At 40.7% G+C, this 18,002-nt stretch overlaps 1 protein-coding gene across 1 annotated transcript in view; it reads right to left on the reverse strand.

Moving 5' to 3' along the window:
• PAWR (pro-apoptotic WT1 regulator) overlaps positions 1-17,529 on the reverse strand; it is a 117,592-nt gene extending 100,063 nt beyond the window's left edge. Inside the window, exons 1-2 of the mRNA XM_070454250.1 lie at positions 17,362-17,529; positions 16,199-16,875 (exon numbers count right to left, since the gene is read on the reverse strand). Of these exons, the coding sequence (XP_070310351.1) occupies positions 16,199-16,726 (528 nt within the window). The 5' untranslated portion in view covers positions 16,727-16,875; positions 17,362-17,529. The remainder of the gene's footprint in view (positions 1-16,198; positions 16,876-17,361) is intronic.
• Between the last annotated feature and the right edge of the window lie 473 nt (positions 17,530-18,002).

The following is an 18,002-nucleotide window of genomic DNA, read 5'->3' on the forward strand; positions in this document are numbered from 1 at the left end:
CGCTGCAGTGGCTCACTTCTGCTGCAGGGCACAGGCTGTGGCAGTGCGGCATGTGGGCTCAGCAGCCGTGGCGCACAAGCTTAACCGCTCTATGACACGGAAAACTTTCCCCAACCAGGGATCAGACCCGCATCCCCTGCATTGGCAGGCAGATTCTTATCCACTGCACCATCAGGGAAGTCCTTTTAATCTTGGATTCAACAAAATGAAAAATTGAGGAATGTAATTAAAGTCCCTTTCTCTGATTATTTTTCCACCTAAAATATTGCACCAAACTCAAGACTGAATCTCTTCTCTGGGAGAAGAATGTGGATACATTTCATAAGCTGGAAACACAGGCCTTGTTGTTCAATCTCTCAGTCGTGTCCGACTCTGCAACCCCATGGACTGCAGCTGCAGCACGCCAGGCCTCCGTGTCCTTCACCATCTCCCAGAATTTGCTCAAACTCATGTCCATTGAGTTGCTGATGCCATCCAACCATCTCATCCTCTGTTGTTTCCTTCTCCTTCTGCCTTCAAGCTTTGCCAGCATTAGAGTCTTTTCAAATGAGTCAGTTCTTTGCATCAGATGGCCAAAGTACTGGAGCTTCAGCTTCGCATCAGCCTTTCCAATGAATATTCAGGGTTGATTTCCTTTATGATTGACTGGTTGGATCTCTTTGCAGTCCGAGAATCCTAAGAGTCTTCTCCAACACCACAGTTCAAAAGCATCAATTCTTCGATACTCAGCCTTCTTTATGGTCCAACTCTCATATCCACACATGACTATTGGAAAAACCATAGCTTTGACTAGATGGACTTGTGTCGGCAAAGTGATGTCTCTGCTTTTTAATATGCTGTCTAAGTTGGTCAAAGCTTTATCTTCCAAGGAGCAAGTGCATTTTAATTTCATGGCTGCAGTCACCATCTGCAGTGATTTTGGAGCCCAATAAATAAAGTCTCTCACTATTTCCATTTTTTCCCCATCTATTTGCCATGAAGTGATGGGACTGGATGCCATGATCTTAGTTTTCTGAATGTTGAGTTTTAAGCCAGCTTTTCACTCTCCTCTTTCACCTTCATCAAGAGGTTCTTTAACTCCTCTTCCCTTTCTGCAAGAGTGGTGTTATCTGCATATTTGACGTTACTGATATCTCTCTCGGCAATCTTGATTCCAACTTGTGCTGGAATTAACTTGGTCTTAAATTCTATATACTGAAGGTGGAAGTAACTTTTTTTTTTTGGAAGTAACTTTCTTAATTCAAATATATTGTCATCCAGAAATCAAGTCAGGCAGAAAGAAAGCACTTAAGCTCTAGATTGTTTACCCTTCTGACACTTCATTGAATAAGTAAGAAAAATGAGCATCCCTTTCTGAGGATCTTTGGAAAGTCAAAGATTTTGACAGACTGTGAAAACATAGGTTTAGATATTTGGTGAAAAACCACATAAAAAGTTACAAATGTGGACTAGAAAGCAAAAGCAATGTGATTAATATTTTAACAAACATATTCTAATTGACACGATCAAATAAGCAATAGGACCTTCTCAAGGCTTTATATACAACTTATGAAGTTGCACGCATTTTATGAAAATACCATCATTAACCAAAATATTTTTAGTGCTCCTCTTTTGGAATTCCCACTAGAGCTTTAGCATATTCTTCTGAAAAACTGTTCATCTGATAAACACTGATTCACCACCTCATTTATGCTGTAACTCTGTACTGGTGACAACTGTTTGGCATCTGAGGGTAGATAGACTCTTTGAAAGTAACTATCCCAGATCATCCTGGGGTAACTTAGGTGACTAGGTTAATTAATATATTATGATTTTAAAAAATAAAATGTTAGAACCTTAAATGCATGTTGCTAAAATCAAAGAAGCCAGTCTGAAAAGGCTGCATAACAGGATTCCAATCTTAGGACATTTAGATTAGGCAAAACTATAGGGAAAGTGGGTAGATCAGTGGTTGCCAGGGAAGAGGAGGAGGTGAAGCATAGGGAAATGTTTTAGGGCAGTAAACTATTCCCCATGATACTGCAATGGTAGATACATGATATTACACATTCAACTATCTATCTATATATATAAAAGCTGCATAACAAAGACTGAACAGTATGGTATGTACATTTTTAAAAATACAATGCTAAGAAACTATAGTATTCCTATAGTGTACTCATAACTTTTACATGCACTAAGAAACCAAAAAATTCATGTGATTTGCTTCACTGCAATGTTTATTATGGTGAACTAGAACAAAATCTGAAGTATGCCTATAATTGAAAAAGAAGTATTACTATGAACAAACTTCAGTACTTCAGCGGATCTGCAGAGTAGAGCTGTGAAGGTAACACCCAAGCACCAACTGTAATACCTGTATCCTTCTACTGTGTGTTTGAAAGCTGAGACACATTTTCTAACATAAACCCTTTATCCCAGGAATTCCCTGGTAGTCCAATGGTTAGAACTCAGTGCTCCTGCTGCCGGGTCCTGGGTTCTAATCCTGGCTGGAGAACTAAGATAGTGCAAGCTGCATGGCATAGCCGATAAACAAACAAACAAAGCCTCTATCCCAAGGGCTGCTAATTCCCACCTTCCTACCACAGCCCACTCTGATCTCTCTCAATCTGAAATATGATTCTCATTTTCATCTGCCCATTTCTAATCAGTCCTTCAAGATCAACGCAAACCTCATACACCCTCGATGAAATTTCCTGGACTATTCAGTCTTCTTTGGGAACTCTCACTTCTCTATATTAACAGGACGGCACAATATTCAACACCTTATTATACACTTTTTAAATGTTTCAAAATTATCTCATATAACCTTATTCCTCCACATTAGATTTCAAATTCTCAAGAGAAAAACAGAATTAAGAGTTTGTCCAAATCCTAGCAATGCTAAGAACAGAACAGATATAGCAACACAAATGCCCAAAGGCCAAGTTCAGTGTCTAACAATCTGTACTAAGAAGGAAGTGAAATGTGTTGCAGCTTTACTGGAACATTAAATTATGAAATATTCTGTAGCCACTAAGAATCACAGCACAGTTACACATTCACTGACATATAAAGATGATCTAAGAGAGGCTTCGGAGCAACCAAGCCCAGTGGACCACAGCTTCGGAGCCTGTGCCCCAGAGCCCACGCGCCACGCCTGCTAAAGCCGCGCGCCCCAGAGCCCACGCTCCGCAACAGGAGGCAGCCGCGGTGAGAAGCCGGCACGCCACATGAAGAGCAGCCTCTGCTCAGCAGAGCCGGAGGGAAACCTCCGCAGCCGCAAAGACCCAGCACAGCCAAAACTAAATAAAGTTAAAAAGAAGAAAAAATGTATTGATAAGAAAAAGGTTATAGTATTGTACAATGACTAAATTTCTGGATTTCGATGTCTATTTTAGGTGTATGTCCAAAAATATCTCAGGAATTGTATATTAAAACTATAAATAGCTATCATTGGATAGTGGAAATTACATTTATAAAACCAAAAAATATGCAGCAGTTAACATCTTTGCTTTCAAAAAAAAGCTTAAAAGGGAATAATAATATTTATGATATCAAGTTTAAAGATCAGTTGTAAAAATGTATATAGTGTATAATCCCAAATAATAAAAATAAAAATGAAAGAATATATGTCAAATTGATACTAGTAATCTATAGCTGATGCTTTGCACAATCCTGTTTTGGCTGTTTAATTTCAAACTGTATACAATAAAAAGATATTATCTTTAAATTATCAAATATAAATACTCCTAAAATGTGATTTAGAGAAGCACTTCCTCAAAGAGAAGGCAGAAGGAAGGGAGAAAGGGAACATCTGTAGAGCTGAGAGAATAATAAGCAGTAAAGATACAAAGGTGATACCCATCCTTTAGCACCTGTATTCCAAGCATCTATATCCCAAGATGAACTAAAAAAGAATCTGGGAATGGAAATTAACACCTGCTTTTACGAGAAATACAAGGAAAAATCTAAACCAAGGGATAGTATTAACCTATAAACCTCCTATAATTATACCCAGAACAGACTCTGACAATTTAATGTCACCAGAGTCACCAGAGCATCCATCTTCACTCCATCCTGCTCCCCAAAGGCATCCCCAAATCTATTTTCAGTACAGAATTATTTTTGTAATAAAGAGTCACTTGGTATGACTTTGCTTAGAGCCTATCCTCTCATTTTTTTAAACCCATGTGAAAATATGGATTTAATTATTCTATTATATGCATATTATTTTTATAGGATTTTATATTGTTTACCATGCTTGAATATCTACCTGTCTGTGAACAAGAAAATTCCCTTAATAACTGCCAAAAAGGCAGGCAAAACTTACTCCAGAAGCTGTCAGACTTATTGTATAAATAGATATGGACAAAGGAAGGAAATGCCCAGCCAACAGTGCTAACAAAGAATAGCAGAATAAAGTCTGAATCCCCTGGCGTGACATTCAGATCCATCACAAGTGGTCCTTATCATTCTTACTGAGTGTTCTCCATTCACTTTCAACCGTGAATTCGCTGCACATCAAAATCTCCTCAGTTAGAACATATCCCTCCCTCTTTCCAACAATGATAACCAACGTGTGAGCATGGGCACCTAAACCAATGTGGAATCATCCAAGTTTGCCAGTATAACCTTTGGGCAAGTCACACTTCTCTGAGGCTGAACTTCCTCATTTCGTAAAATGAGAAAAAAATTTTTTTTTTCTTTTTAAAAAATCTATGTTGTGAGCCAATGCGAAGATGAGGAAATAATGCACAGAAAGCCCCCAGCACAGTGCTGGGCACACAGTTCACACACAATATACCGCTATTTTCTCCTGGTTCTGGGCCTTCCTTTATCCAGAATGTTAGTGTGTCCCCTCTGCACTTGGGAAGTCCTCATTAGTTAAGTCACAGGGCTTAATACCATATATCTGGTGGCTCCCTTTTCTGAGCTAGTTCAGTACTTTGTTTTCTCCATCACAGTTTTTATAACATCAAATTTATAATTATCTGCTACGGACTGAGTGAGTATACTTCCCCAACATCCCTATGTGGGTGGGGATCATCAACTCCAATGTGATTTTAGAAGATGGGGCCTTGGGGAGGAGATTAGGTCACAAGGCTAGAGTCCTCACGGATGGGATTAGTGTTCTGATAAAAGAGACCCCAGAGATCTCTCATTCCCTTCCACCATGTGAGGACAAGTGAACTAGAAAGCAGGCTCTCACCAAACGCAGATTCTGCTGCAGTCTTGATTTTGGCCTCACAGCCTCCAGAACTGTGAGAAATAAACTTCTGTTGTCTGTAAACCACCCAGTCTATGATACTCTTGTGATAGCTGCCTAAACTAAAACAGTGTTTTTTTTAATCCCTGAGAGAAGTTCCTTAAAGACAGGTGATAATGGATAATGTGACTCACTGTATCAGCTAGCACTGTGCCTCAGGCACAGAGAAGGCTGGCCAATGTTTTTGAGTAAACCAACTGAAAAAGAATCTACCAAAAGTGCTGCAGCCCCCAAGGGAAAGGAGTGATGCTAAAGAAAGGTCAGGTGCATGAAAATAGAAAAGAAGTGGTCACGTTTGGCAAGTATGAGACTACAAGCAAACCTGGCAAAACAGATTTTTAAAAAGTAGTGAGACTGAGCAGTTAAATGGGAGTTGGCAGGTGAAAACAATGTCTTTAAGTTAAGCAATTAAGGAAGGAAAAGTAAGCTGAAGGTGAAGGAGAATTAAGGGAACATTCCTTAATGGCAAGATGAGAGAGAGAGGTTGAGTATTTAAGAAGGAATAAAATCAGCAAGATTCTGAATAGTAATCAGGATAGAGCTGAAGGGCAGGTGGAAGACAGCAACACTCAGCTGGAGTTAAGACTGAGGCTGACAGACAACTTCAGTTTTAGTAGTCTGGGAATACCAAATTAATACTTTTTTGTATGGAACAGATGATCTCTAAAGACTTTTCCAGTTCAAAACATCCAGTTATGTAATTTTCAAATGCCAATAAAAAATGTCTAAAATCCATCCACTGTTTTCCTTTTCTACTACCTCTGTCCTAGCAATCAGTGTCAGTATAAGCTCTTAAACAAGCATTTTCAGTTCTAGACCTTTCTCTACCTCATTACTTGGACTTTACATGTTAGATTATCGGATTCATGGTTATGCATAGAGATATGCACTTCCCAAGCGGTGCAGTGGTAAAGAAACTGCCTGCCAATGCAGGAGATGCAAGAGACATGGGTTTGATCCCTGGGTCAAGAAGATCTCTTGAAGGAGGAAATAGTGATCTGCCCCAGTAGTCTTACCTAGAAAGTTCATGGACAGAGGAGCCTGGCAGGCTACAGTCCATGGGGCTGCAAAGAGTCAGACACTGAGCTCACATACACACACACACGTATATAGATATAGACAGACACACAGATGATGTACATTTATGGGCACACACCTCCCCCCCAATACTGTGACACTTGCTTAGAAAATTCAATTTACGCGCACACACACACTCCCCACATACTTGCTTAGAAAAATTCAATTTGCTCCTAAGCAACTAATATGTTACGGAGCAAGTTGAGCACAACCCAAATTTCAAATTTGCTTTGTGCAACTGCAAGAAACACTAGGCAGAGAAAACACAACTCAGCTGCAAAGAAACTCACAAAATACACACACCACAAACTTTTACCATGCAGCTAAGTTCACTGCATGTGTTATCAGCCACACTCATCTGAATCTGGTGTTACACTTTTAATCCAACTTCAGATGACCCTTCTTCCATCACTTCACAAATCTCAACCCTTTTGAGACCCACTTCTGTAAGCAAACCAGCTCGTTTACAAAGTCGTGTCATATTAATTCAAGTATTTTTATATTTCTTAACCATTTAACATGTATAAAATTGCACTAGTCCTTACAAGGTTTCTGTCTTTTCACATGTCACTGAGTTTTTGAGTGTTTTTCCCCTAAACTCCATCTTTCCATATACCCTGTGGTTTTTAATCATGATTTCTGCATACCATGTTGAATTTTATGAACTTAAAGGCTGAGTTACAGCTTACACGTGCTTGTAATTACTACAGTTCCACTCAATTTCCCACTAAAATCAAAGGCAATAGAGGCGATTTAAAAAAAAAATCTCTGGGCATCTTTCACAATTATCTGAAGGTGCCCATACCTATAAGATGCTTTGAATGACCCAAACACTTTTCAGGAGACACAATATATGAAAAGAAATAAATAGCTGTTTAACACTAGGGTATTTTTCAAAATAAAGCAATGCTTAAATATTTTAATATCAAATAACACAAACATATTCATTCCTAAAGGCAGAAGTATATTGGTGGTTGTCTGAGGCTGGAGGGGGAGGGTAGAATGGAGAGTTATTATTTAACAAGTATACAGCTTTATACAATGCAAGAGTTATGGGGATGGCTAGTGGTAAATTCTGCACAACAATCTGAATGTATTTAATAGCACTGATTAAAAATGATTTAAGATCTTATGTATGGTTCAGTTCAGTTCAGTCGCTCAGTCCTGTCCGACTCTTTGCGACCCCATGAATCGCAGCATGCGAGGCCTCCCAGTCCATCACCAACTCCCAGAGTTTACTGAAACTCATGTCCATCGAGTCAGTGATGCCATTCGTCCATCTCATCCTCTGTTGTCCCCTTCTCCTCCTGCCCCCAACCCCTCCCAACATCAGGGTCTTTTCAAATGAGTCAACTCTTCCCGTGAGCTTCAGCATCAGTCCTTCCAGTGAACACCCAGAACTGATCTCCTTTAGGATGGACTGGTTGGATCTCCTTGCAGTCCAAGGGACTCTCAAGAGTCTTCTCCAACACCACCGTTCAAAAGCATCAATTTTTCCGGCACTCAGCTTTCTTCACAGTCCAACTCTCACACCCATACATGACTACTGGAAAAATCATAGCCTTGACCAGGCGGACCTTTGTTGGCAAAGAAATGTCTCTGCTTTTTAATATGCTATCTAGGTAGGTCATAACTTTCCTTCCAAGGAGTAAGTGTCTTTTAATTTTATGGCTGCAATCACCATCTGCAGTGATTTGGGAGCCCAAAAAAATAAAGTGTGACACTGCTTCCACTGTTCCCCCATCTATTTCCCATGAAGTGATGGGACCAGATGCCATGATCTTAGTTTTCTGAATGTTGAGTTTAAAGTCAACTTTTTCACTCTTCTCTTTCACTTTCCTCAAGAGGCTCTTTAGTTGTTCTTCATTTTCTGCCATAACTGCATTATCTGAGGTGATTGATATTTCTCCTGGCAATCTTGATTCAAGCTTGTGCTTCTTCCAGCCCGGTGTTTCTCATGATGTCCTCTGCATATCAGCTGAAGAAGCAGGGTGACAATATATAGCCTTGACGTACTCCTTTCCCAATTTGGAATGAGTCTGTTGGCCCATGTCCAGTTCTAACTGTTGCTTCCTGACCTGCATACAGGTTTCTCAAGAGGTGGGTCATTACCACAATTTTTTTAAAATCCATCCTTATTTTTGAAGAGTAACACCATAAAAATACTCATAATGAAAGACTAAATATACATACAAATCTGTATAGTGTGGCTCCATTTTTTATGGAGACAAAAGATTAGAAACAATATGTATAAGATAAGAGGAGATAGGTTTCACTATCTTTTTTGTACTTACACAGGAGAACTACAAGGAACACATTACTTTTTTAACACAGTTTTTACCAGCAGGAGAAAAAAAAATAAGTTTATACAAATTTGGTTTGGATCAACTTTTGCTTGCATTACAGAATATCAAGAAGTCTTTCAAGAATTCGAGACTTAATGCAGCTTCTCTATGTCAGCTAAAATATTTTTTAATCATATTCCTCAAGCACCATCTTCTGAATGTTAATTTTGCTCTTCATAACTCAGATTTCCATTCTTTTTAAATACTACTAAAAATATACTGCAAAGAATTCCAAAAGAAATAGAAAAATCATTTCGTAGTTTATACAACCTGAAAATTTCTCAAACAAATAAGATTAAATGGTTCACTTATATGCCCACAGATTAGCTGAATATTAAAAGGTATCATTTAAAGTTAATTTTATTACAAAACTTGTTTTCAACTGTATTTCAAACTGACATTTTATTATTCTTATTTATCTTATTCAGTCAGTCTCTTACAGTTTAAAAAAAAGAAGTCTGCAAACACAATTTAGCTGTCACATAACTGTAATCTACAACCGAAGTCCTCTCCTACATGCTCATTTCAGCAAAACTCTAAAAAATATGTACTTTCAGAATACAACAGCCCTTTTTCTTTAAATTCAACTTATAAAACAAATAAAACTATTACTGAAAAACACTGTAACCTATACAACTCTGGTGAAGGAAATGTCTAAAGACTATCACGGAATAAATGTTTATTAACCAATTCACATGCTAAGTTTCTAACTCACTAGAGATGTTTTTACCCTTTAAGTAAATAATTTTACTGTTTTTAAAAATTAAATGTTCTTCTAATTTCATTCTGACATAGAGCCTGGTATATCTGTAAGTAACCTAAGTAGAATGTAATACATGGCTGATGCTCACCTTTAACACCAGTCTGCATGCAGCTATAGACAAAAACGCACATGACTTACAGTGAAAGCTGCCTCAGCAATAAGCAGATGTGCTAAGACCCAACCGGCGAGTTACGGACGCCAACAGGTCAAATGTGTACGAGTAACAGGAAAAAGGGAAAGACTTCACTTGAGAACATTTTAATAAGATGGACAAAACCGGTTTCAAGGGTTTGAACTAATTATTAAACATTTACAAACATACACTTTCCCTTAAAGAATACAAAAAAGAAAAATGAGTGAACGTAAAGTTCAAATTACACATTAAGAATTAGAGGTTTTTTCTGTAGGCGAGGCTTCTTCATGAAGCCAGGCAGACACAACATTTTGGACTAAATATATGATGTAAATGTTTAAGTTACTTTGAATTTCCAAGTATCTCAAGTTGCATCTGTTAAAGTATCTATAAAGTTCTTAATTAAGTGGAAAAAGTAAAAATGTTTAACATCCCAGTAAGAAATTTCCATTAGACATCAATAACCAGTTATCAATGTATTATACCTATATAACTATAATTTATCATTAAATCATTCTTAAACATTTTCAGAAACATTATCTCACAGGACTACTAAATGAATTAATAAAATAATCACTATCAATTTCATTTCACAGATCAGTAAGCCAGTATAGGGCATTTAACTCAGTTCTTCTTGAACTTCAGTATGTACAAGAATCACGTGAGCATATGTTTAAATGAAGTCTCAGGTAACTCTTCCCTGAGGTAGATCCCAGAAATCTGCATTTTAAATAAATAACATAGGTGATAATGGTACAGATACTCCCACCCACTGCCACATCTTTTGGGACCCTGACTTAAGTAATAAATGACTAAGTTTAATCGCCTAAAACTCCATGTTCACTCTGAATCAAAGTTCCCAAATGTTTAGATGGTAGAGCTTTGTAGATCTCCATGAAAGATATGTAAAATTTTAAACAAGTTGAAAATACTACCTTCAGTTAAATTACGTACCTCTTATACTAAATTCTAGTAAAAACAAGTGGTAGTAGAGGTCTAAGTTTTAAGAAACTAAAAACAGACGATTCTACCATTTCATTTTCTCTGTGAAATACAGGGAAAGCAGATAGTATATTAATTTAATGGCTTCTCCTGGTTTGAATACTGTTGCACTTTACTGAGTAGGGAGCTAAAATTTACCACAAATACCACAGGTTCTATGAACATAATAAAAAATTAAGATGAAAATGTAAAAGCACTTAGAGCACAACTTTGGGAACACACTAAAACCACTGATGCACACTTTAAAAAGGTGAATTTTATGATATGCAAATTATACCTCACTTTTTGAAAAGAAAACAAGTGTTGGAAAATTTCAAACTCTTTAATATTTCCAGTAATTTTAAACTTCTAAGATATCAGCATTACTATCAAAGAGCATAATTATTTCTGACCCATATCACATGTGCTGTAAACCAGTGTAGAGATAATGAAGAGCATTCGTAAGGCTACTAGCTTGACAAAAATTTTAAATAAGAATTTTAATGCCACTGTTTATGTATTTATTTGCTCTTGAATTTTTCCAATAAAGTCCCACTTCATGTCTTTTTTAACATGGTCATTTTCAAATTCTACAGTAATTTACTAGCTTCTTATAAAATAATCCTTGTATTTCTTAAACTGGGTATACACTTATACAACACAGTGAAATATAATATAATGGTTCTTAAGAACCAGGCTTTGAAGACAGATTATCTGTGCTTTTTCCCTCAGGCAAGTAACCGGCCCTTTCTGTCCCATTTTCCCATAGGATGTAGTAAGAATTAAATGCACCAGTATATATAAGGCACTTAAATCAGTGACTGGGTGCTTAATAAACATACCATATATATCATCTGCTTTAATTACATAATTATTATTTTTATGGAAAAAGGTCTCTCAGCTTAGAAAACTCACTAAAAATTCTGATAATATTAAAATTTCAATTTATCAATGAGTTCAAACATTTAGAAAGGCTTGGACTAAAATCTTATTAAGAAATCTCAGTATTTATGCTGTATCTACTCTATTCACTAGTCCAATTTTCTCCAACTCTGAATCACTGTTAGTCCTTTCCCTGACTCATCACATTGAAAGGTAGACAGTCTAGAATATAATGGGCATACCAAAAGGCATTTCTTAAGCTACCTGGATTTATAAGACTTACTAAGTGGAACTTGTCCTATATAATGGTCAGTAAATATGCTGAATAATTGCGACTTAAATTGTGTTCACTTAGAAGAGTTTCTATATATCAAATGTTCCTTCAAACTATGGAGTAGGTATTATAATCCCATCTTGACTGAAAAAACAAGGCATTACTTAAGAAAAATCAAAGATCCACACTTTCTGACTGCTAGCCAAAAGCAGACTTGTATTTTGCTGATGATTCAGTGTTCAAAATTTTGCTAAGCAAACTACAGACTACAGGGTTAGAAACAAACTCTGAGCCTACAAATTTAACCTTAATTTCTACTCCATTTCATACTTTCATTGTTTTCCCCATTTATGTTTAAATCATTTAAGATCAACCTCTAATTTTTTTTATTGAAAAAAATCTAAAAAATAAGCTAAATAATGCAAGATTGATTTAACTCTTAAAAACTCCTTTTTTTAAAAAAAAAAAAAAACCTCCTTTTTCCCTAGACACACACACATACACAAAAACCCAAAAACTTTTAAAATACTACTCTACCATTTATTCACTTCCCATGTGATCTTGAGTCATTTAAACTCTCTAAGCCTCCATTTTCTCCTCTGGAAATGGGGATTAAAAACAGTAACTGTAACTACCATTGGAGACTGCTGTGAGCATTAATTAAGACAATATGTAAAGCACTTTAGCTGACCACAATGAAAACAGTTAAGTTTCAATAAATTTTAACTTTTATACTTAAATCCAAACTTCAGTGTCACTTGACCTCCATCTGAGACTTCCCGGGTGGCGGAAGCGTAAAGAACCTGTGTGCCAATGCAAGAGAGAGAGGGAAGATCCCCTGGAGAAGGACCTGGCAACCCACTCCAGTATTCTTGCCTGGAGCATCCCAGGGACAGGTGAGCCTGGTGAGCTACAGTCCACGGGGTCGCAAAGAGTTTTCACAATTGAAAGCAACTTAGCACTAGATCTCTATCTATTGAAAGATTGTGTTTTCTATGAAAACCACCTCTGTTAATCCATTCATGCACACCTACCCAATGGCAATAACCTCACAAGCACTCTGAAAACGTGGGTATAAATGTCGAGGAAGCATTCCCCAACTAACCCTCTTGAGGTAGGTACCCTTCTCAGGAAAGAGTCCGCACTTAACACTGTACTACCTAATACAGTTCCCTGTATTACTTAAGAACCCCTCTGTGGGCAAGGCCTGTGTCCTATTCATTTCTGCATCCCTAGAATGCAACCCAATAATTCTAAATCCCGACTCACATGGGGAGCTTATCAAAATACTAATACCTGGGATCCATCCCAGACCCATTAAATGCAAGAGGTCAAGGAGAGAGAAGTCAAATAATCAGCAAAGGGGAAGCATTTTTTAATTTCCTCACATAGTGTTGATATGACACCACAGCTAAGAACCACTGCACTTTGACATTTAAACTACTATATAAACAGGTATATATGCATTTATGTGTGAATATATGTATAAACATCATCTCTTTCCTTTAAACAGAGGACAATTTTAATTAACAATTAGTTACATGCTGTGTTAAGATGGCTTCTAAACTGTTAACTCAGTACGTACTTAAGTTTCATGTAATTATGCCTTCTTCCTAGATTACAGTTTTGCTACTTGAAAATATACACTGCCTTATTCTTGTTTTCTCCAGAGTGCTTATGATAGTGCCTTGAACAGAGACATGTAATAAATATGTGGCTGATCTAATAAATGTATAAAAAGTATCAGCAGGAAGTATGTTACATTCAAGTTATCCAATTCGGGCTAGTACTCAAAAAAAAAAAAAAAAAAGAAAAGGTAAAAATTTAGGAAAAAGTTTTTTTAAAAAAACTCTTACTTAGTAAACAAGAGCAACTAAAGTTTATCTCACGAATGAGCATCTGTATATTTGCATTTATTATAGCCATCACATGCAGTATCCCACCACCTACACATTAGGATTCTGAACTGCTTCCTTACTAAAACTATCCTCCAGTTGCTTGTATCATCTTTATCTGCTGTCAGGTTCTTTTGAAATAATTTTATAGTTACTCTGTAATCAGTAAAATAAGTTAATGAAAGTCACAACAAATGTTTTACACAGATGCTTAATAAATATATTGAAGAAATTTAATGTTTATCAAACACTAAAACAGACTCTTTGCATACAAGTTACATGCTAAACTACTAATATAAACTTGGTTGGGAATAAGGCCTGAAAATAAGAGATTAGTCACGCAACACTATATACATATATATATATGTGTGTGTGTATATATATATATATATAAAAAAAATACAAGTCTACTTTTGAATATTGACTGATGATCTTTTTATATTTTATAATACTTTTATATTTTATGCCTGAAAATTTCATAAATTATATGACTTTTTAAAATAGTAGTGTTAAACTGTATTATACAAGAAACTCCACAGCAACTGGCATTTACAAACTACTAACAGAAATGAATGGCACATGATTAACATAATCTGAAAAGCTTTATTTTTTCAAAAACTGAAAATATGGGGAGGAGGAACTCAAGAAATATGCCTGCTAATTAGATACTGTGGTAAAACATTACCATGTTTTGTTGGGTCCTACAGCATGAAACAGATAAAGCCATAGTTACCACAAAAAGAAAGCAGTACTCAATTCCCTATTCAATAAAAAAGGTTCAAATTCCACAGACAAAAAAATGGTACCCTGGGTTGTTTGTTTTTAAGGAAGATTAAATTTAGGAGGTGCCAACACCCAAACGAAAAACATTCCAGAGTATCAGACTCAATTGTAACGGGGAATCATCTACATTCTCAGCACTGTGTTCCCTTACCCAAAACACGAATATTAACATAGGATGTTTCTTAGGACCTCACAAGATACACCATACTTATTTCTCCCAGTAAACATTACCCTTCTTAAAAACACAAACACAAAAAGGTATTGAGAAAGAACAATTTTAGCATAAGCAGCTAGACAAAAAAATGAAGTTTAACATCTGCCAAGAGATCTCCCAAAATAAGACCCCTGTCAAATGAACAATGAGGAAAAGACTGGAAATGACAAATTATTTTATTTGGACCATCAGCTATATTTAAAAATAACGCTGAGGAATGTAACTTTTCCAAAGCCTTCTCTTCAGTTTCCCCTTAATCTTCATATTTTTAACTTAAAAAAAAACCCTAGAAATTTGATTACCACTCTCATGAATTCCTTTTAAAGCAATTTAATGAATAACAGATCTTTTGTGCAAGTAGCAAACCACAAAGGACAGTTTTGCTGGCTGATAGAAATCTTCCTGAAACATGCATAAAAATATACCCTTCAAAGACAAACTGATTTTCTAGGTATGGAAATCATATTAAGACTCAAAAATTTGGTATGTTTGATACACACTCTAACTTATTGCAGATGTTTTTATCTGAACCACAATTAAAGTTGGTGAATTCTTACTATTTACTTACTGTGTGTCAAAGTTGAATACATTAGCAGGCCAGGAGGGGAAAAAAAAAAAAAAAGGTTAAAACCTCAGAGCCAATGAGCAAAAGATGCAACTACTTCGGGTGAAACATGATTGTCGAATCACTTCCCCAAGCCAGTGAGTTACTATTAAAGCAACTAAAAACTTGTTGATTGTTTCGTTGAGTAGAGAGAAGTGCTGTTATACCATAAGTAAAAAAGTTTCATCAGGCAATCTAATGGGAAGGTGCTGCTGCTGCCCACAGAAATGTTTTTGAGACTGCTCAAAAATACCCAAAAAGAGAAAAAAATCAACCACCACTCCCCCTCCGAAAAAAAATTCCCAAACCTACCACAAATGTTTTCCAGAATACATAGGGTCAAATACTCCAACACAAGGAGAGAGCAAAAGAACTGTGGGTTGCTACAGCGTTCCTACTGTCCAGAATACCACTCAGGAAAAAAGTGTTTGTGTATATGTGTGTGTGTGTGTGTGTGTGTGCGCGTGCGCGCGCGCGGTTTCCAACAGCTGGTGTATATATGAAATAGTACATATGCTCGGTTGGATATACTTCTTGGGTTCACTGAAAGATAAAGCTGTCTGGGTAGTGCTAAGGCCAAGTTTTCTTTACGGGTGCTATTAAACACTGCTAAAAGGGAAGAGATAAACGATCCGATAACTTAAGACCGACACCTGGGAAATTAGAGTACGTCATCATCACCATTCACCAATTTTTCTAACTGATCAAGCAGAAACGAGGTAGGCAAGTTCTGAAGCCCCATGCTATCTTTCCACCAGTGAAAAGAAGGCTCTGGTGTCTGAGATCTTAGCCAGGAAGCCTGAAAAGCACGTGTCCGACTCTGGGTTGGGGAACTTCCCAGGAAGCGTTTGTTGAGAGTAAAACTCCATCACCCCCTGCCTGCCTACTCTGAGAAAGGCTAAGAAGTGCAGGCTCGAGGGGGAAAGCTCTGGGTCCCGGAGAGATGAGACCTGGAGGCGGCTGCCCTCCAGGGTCCGGCCGCGGCCCCGCCCGGCTCACCTCTGCGGCGGGGATGTTGACCACGCCGGTGGATCGCCGCTTCTCCCGCAGCTTCCTCTTCTCGATCTGTCCCTTGCCTTTCCTGGCGCTGGGGCCCGAGCTCTTGCCCTTCTCCGGGGCGCAGTCCCGCTCCTCCTCGCCGCTCCGGGCGGGCGCTGCCCCCGAAGTGGCGGCGGCGCTGGGGGGGGACTCGTCCTCCGGCCGCCGCGGGGCGGGGGCGGCGCGGCTCAGCGGCGCGGGGCCCACGGCGCAGTTCACGCCCCCGGGGCCGGGGGCGGCAGGTGCGGCGGCGGCGGCACCGCCGCCCGGGAGGTTGTTGTTGAGCTCGTTGGCTGCCGCAGCGGCGGCCGAGGTGCCTAGGGCCCCCGGCGGGAGCTTCCCAGCCGCGTCGCCGGTGCCCCCGGCGGGGGCGGCCGGGCCCGCGGGATTCTGCTTGGCGCGCATCTTCTCGCGCTTCGCCTTCCACTCCTCCAGGAAGTCTGTGGTGCTGCCGCCGCCGCCGCCGGTCCGGTAGCCACCGGTCGCCATATTCCCAGCGGGGCCGGCCAGGCTCTCACCTCAGGCCGCCCGCCCCGACTCCGGCCGCCGCCGCCTCTTCCTTCCCGCCGCCCGGAGGAGGCGAGGGGACGACCCCCGGGGCGCTGGGGCGGCCGCGCCTCCCGCCGGGACCGGCTAGTCTGCAGGGGAAACACAAAAGGGGGCGGGGAAGGGAAGCGTGAGGCCCTCGCCCGGCTCGAGGGTCTGCCCCGGGGCCGCGCCCCTCAGGGCCCTCCTCTCCGAGAGCGCCCCCACTCAGCCCCGCAGGCGAGGTGGCGAGGAGGCAACTCCTCGCCTCCTCGCCACCCCGCCGAGTTTCTCCGACGCACCTACACGGCTGGGCCCGCACGGTCGCCGCCCCTGGAGGGGAGGAGAGAGGCAGGGTCCCCGTCCCCGGCGGTCGCGGGGGACCCGAGCCAGACCCGCCACCTGCCGGCCCGTCGCATCTCCAGCCCTCGCTCCGCTCTGGGCTGCCCACCGCCGACACCCTCATCATCGCGGGGCGAGGCGCCGAGCCCCCTGACCGACTCGCGGAGGAGGCGGGACGGGTTCCGACCCAGCCGTCCAGCCGAGTCCAGGAGCACAGACTGGCGTGGAGAGCGCGCACTGCCCCGGAGGCCCCTTACCTGAGAGGACTGGGGGGGGACGAGGAACGGGGCTGGGAGCTGGCGCCCAGGTGAGCCGAAGCGGCCGCGAGCGAGAAGCCACGGCCAACTCGCCGTCCGGAGCCCGCGGTTCTCCCGGGCTGGGAGGGAGGGAAGGAGGGAGGGGAGGGAGGGGAAGGAGCGGAGCCGAGCGACGCCGAAGCGCGGGCGGAAAGGACCGAGGCGGCGCGCGAGGGGCGCGGCGCGCGGCGGGGGGCTGTGCCCGCCGACGCCCCGCCCCCCGGCGCTCAGGTGCGCGGCGCCGGGTCCGGCCCGCCGCCGCCAGCCCCGCGGACGCCGCGGCGACCGCGCATTCCTGGGCGTGCAGCCGCGCGGCCTCCGGCCTCCGGGCGCCTCCGACTCTGGAGCGCGAAAGGGCCCCCACGCCCTTCTGCCCGCTCCTCTTCTCCGCCTCTCCTGTCTCCCACCACTCTTCCTTTTAAGTACAAGACATACTCTTCCAGAGAAAAGTCTCCAATGCTGCTGGCTGAAGGGGAAAAGGCAATCAACTGGTGATGATTTAGGGCCTGACTAGCCAGGATGGGAAAAGACTCTCGCTTCTCTTTTCCTCGTCGCTGCGTCCTTTTCAGATGCACTAGGGTGGCAGGCAGGAGAGTAGGAAG

Source organism: Odocoileus virginianus, chromosome 24, assembly GCF_023699985.2.
Source record: "Odocoileus virginianus isolate 20LAN1187 ecotype Illinois chromosome 24, Ovbor_1.2, whole genome shotgun sequence".
Lineage (NCBI taxonomy): Eukaryota > Metazoa > Chordata > Mammalia > Artiodactyla > Cervidae > Odocoileus > Odocoileus virginianus.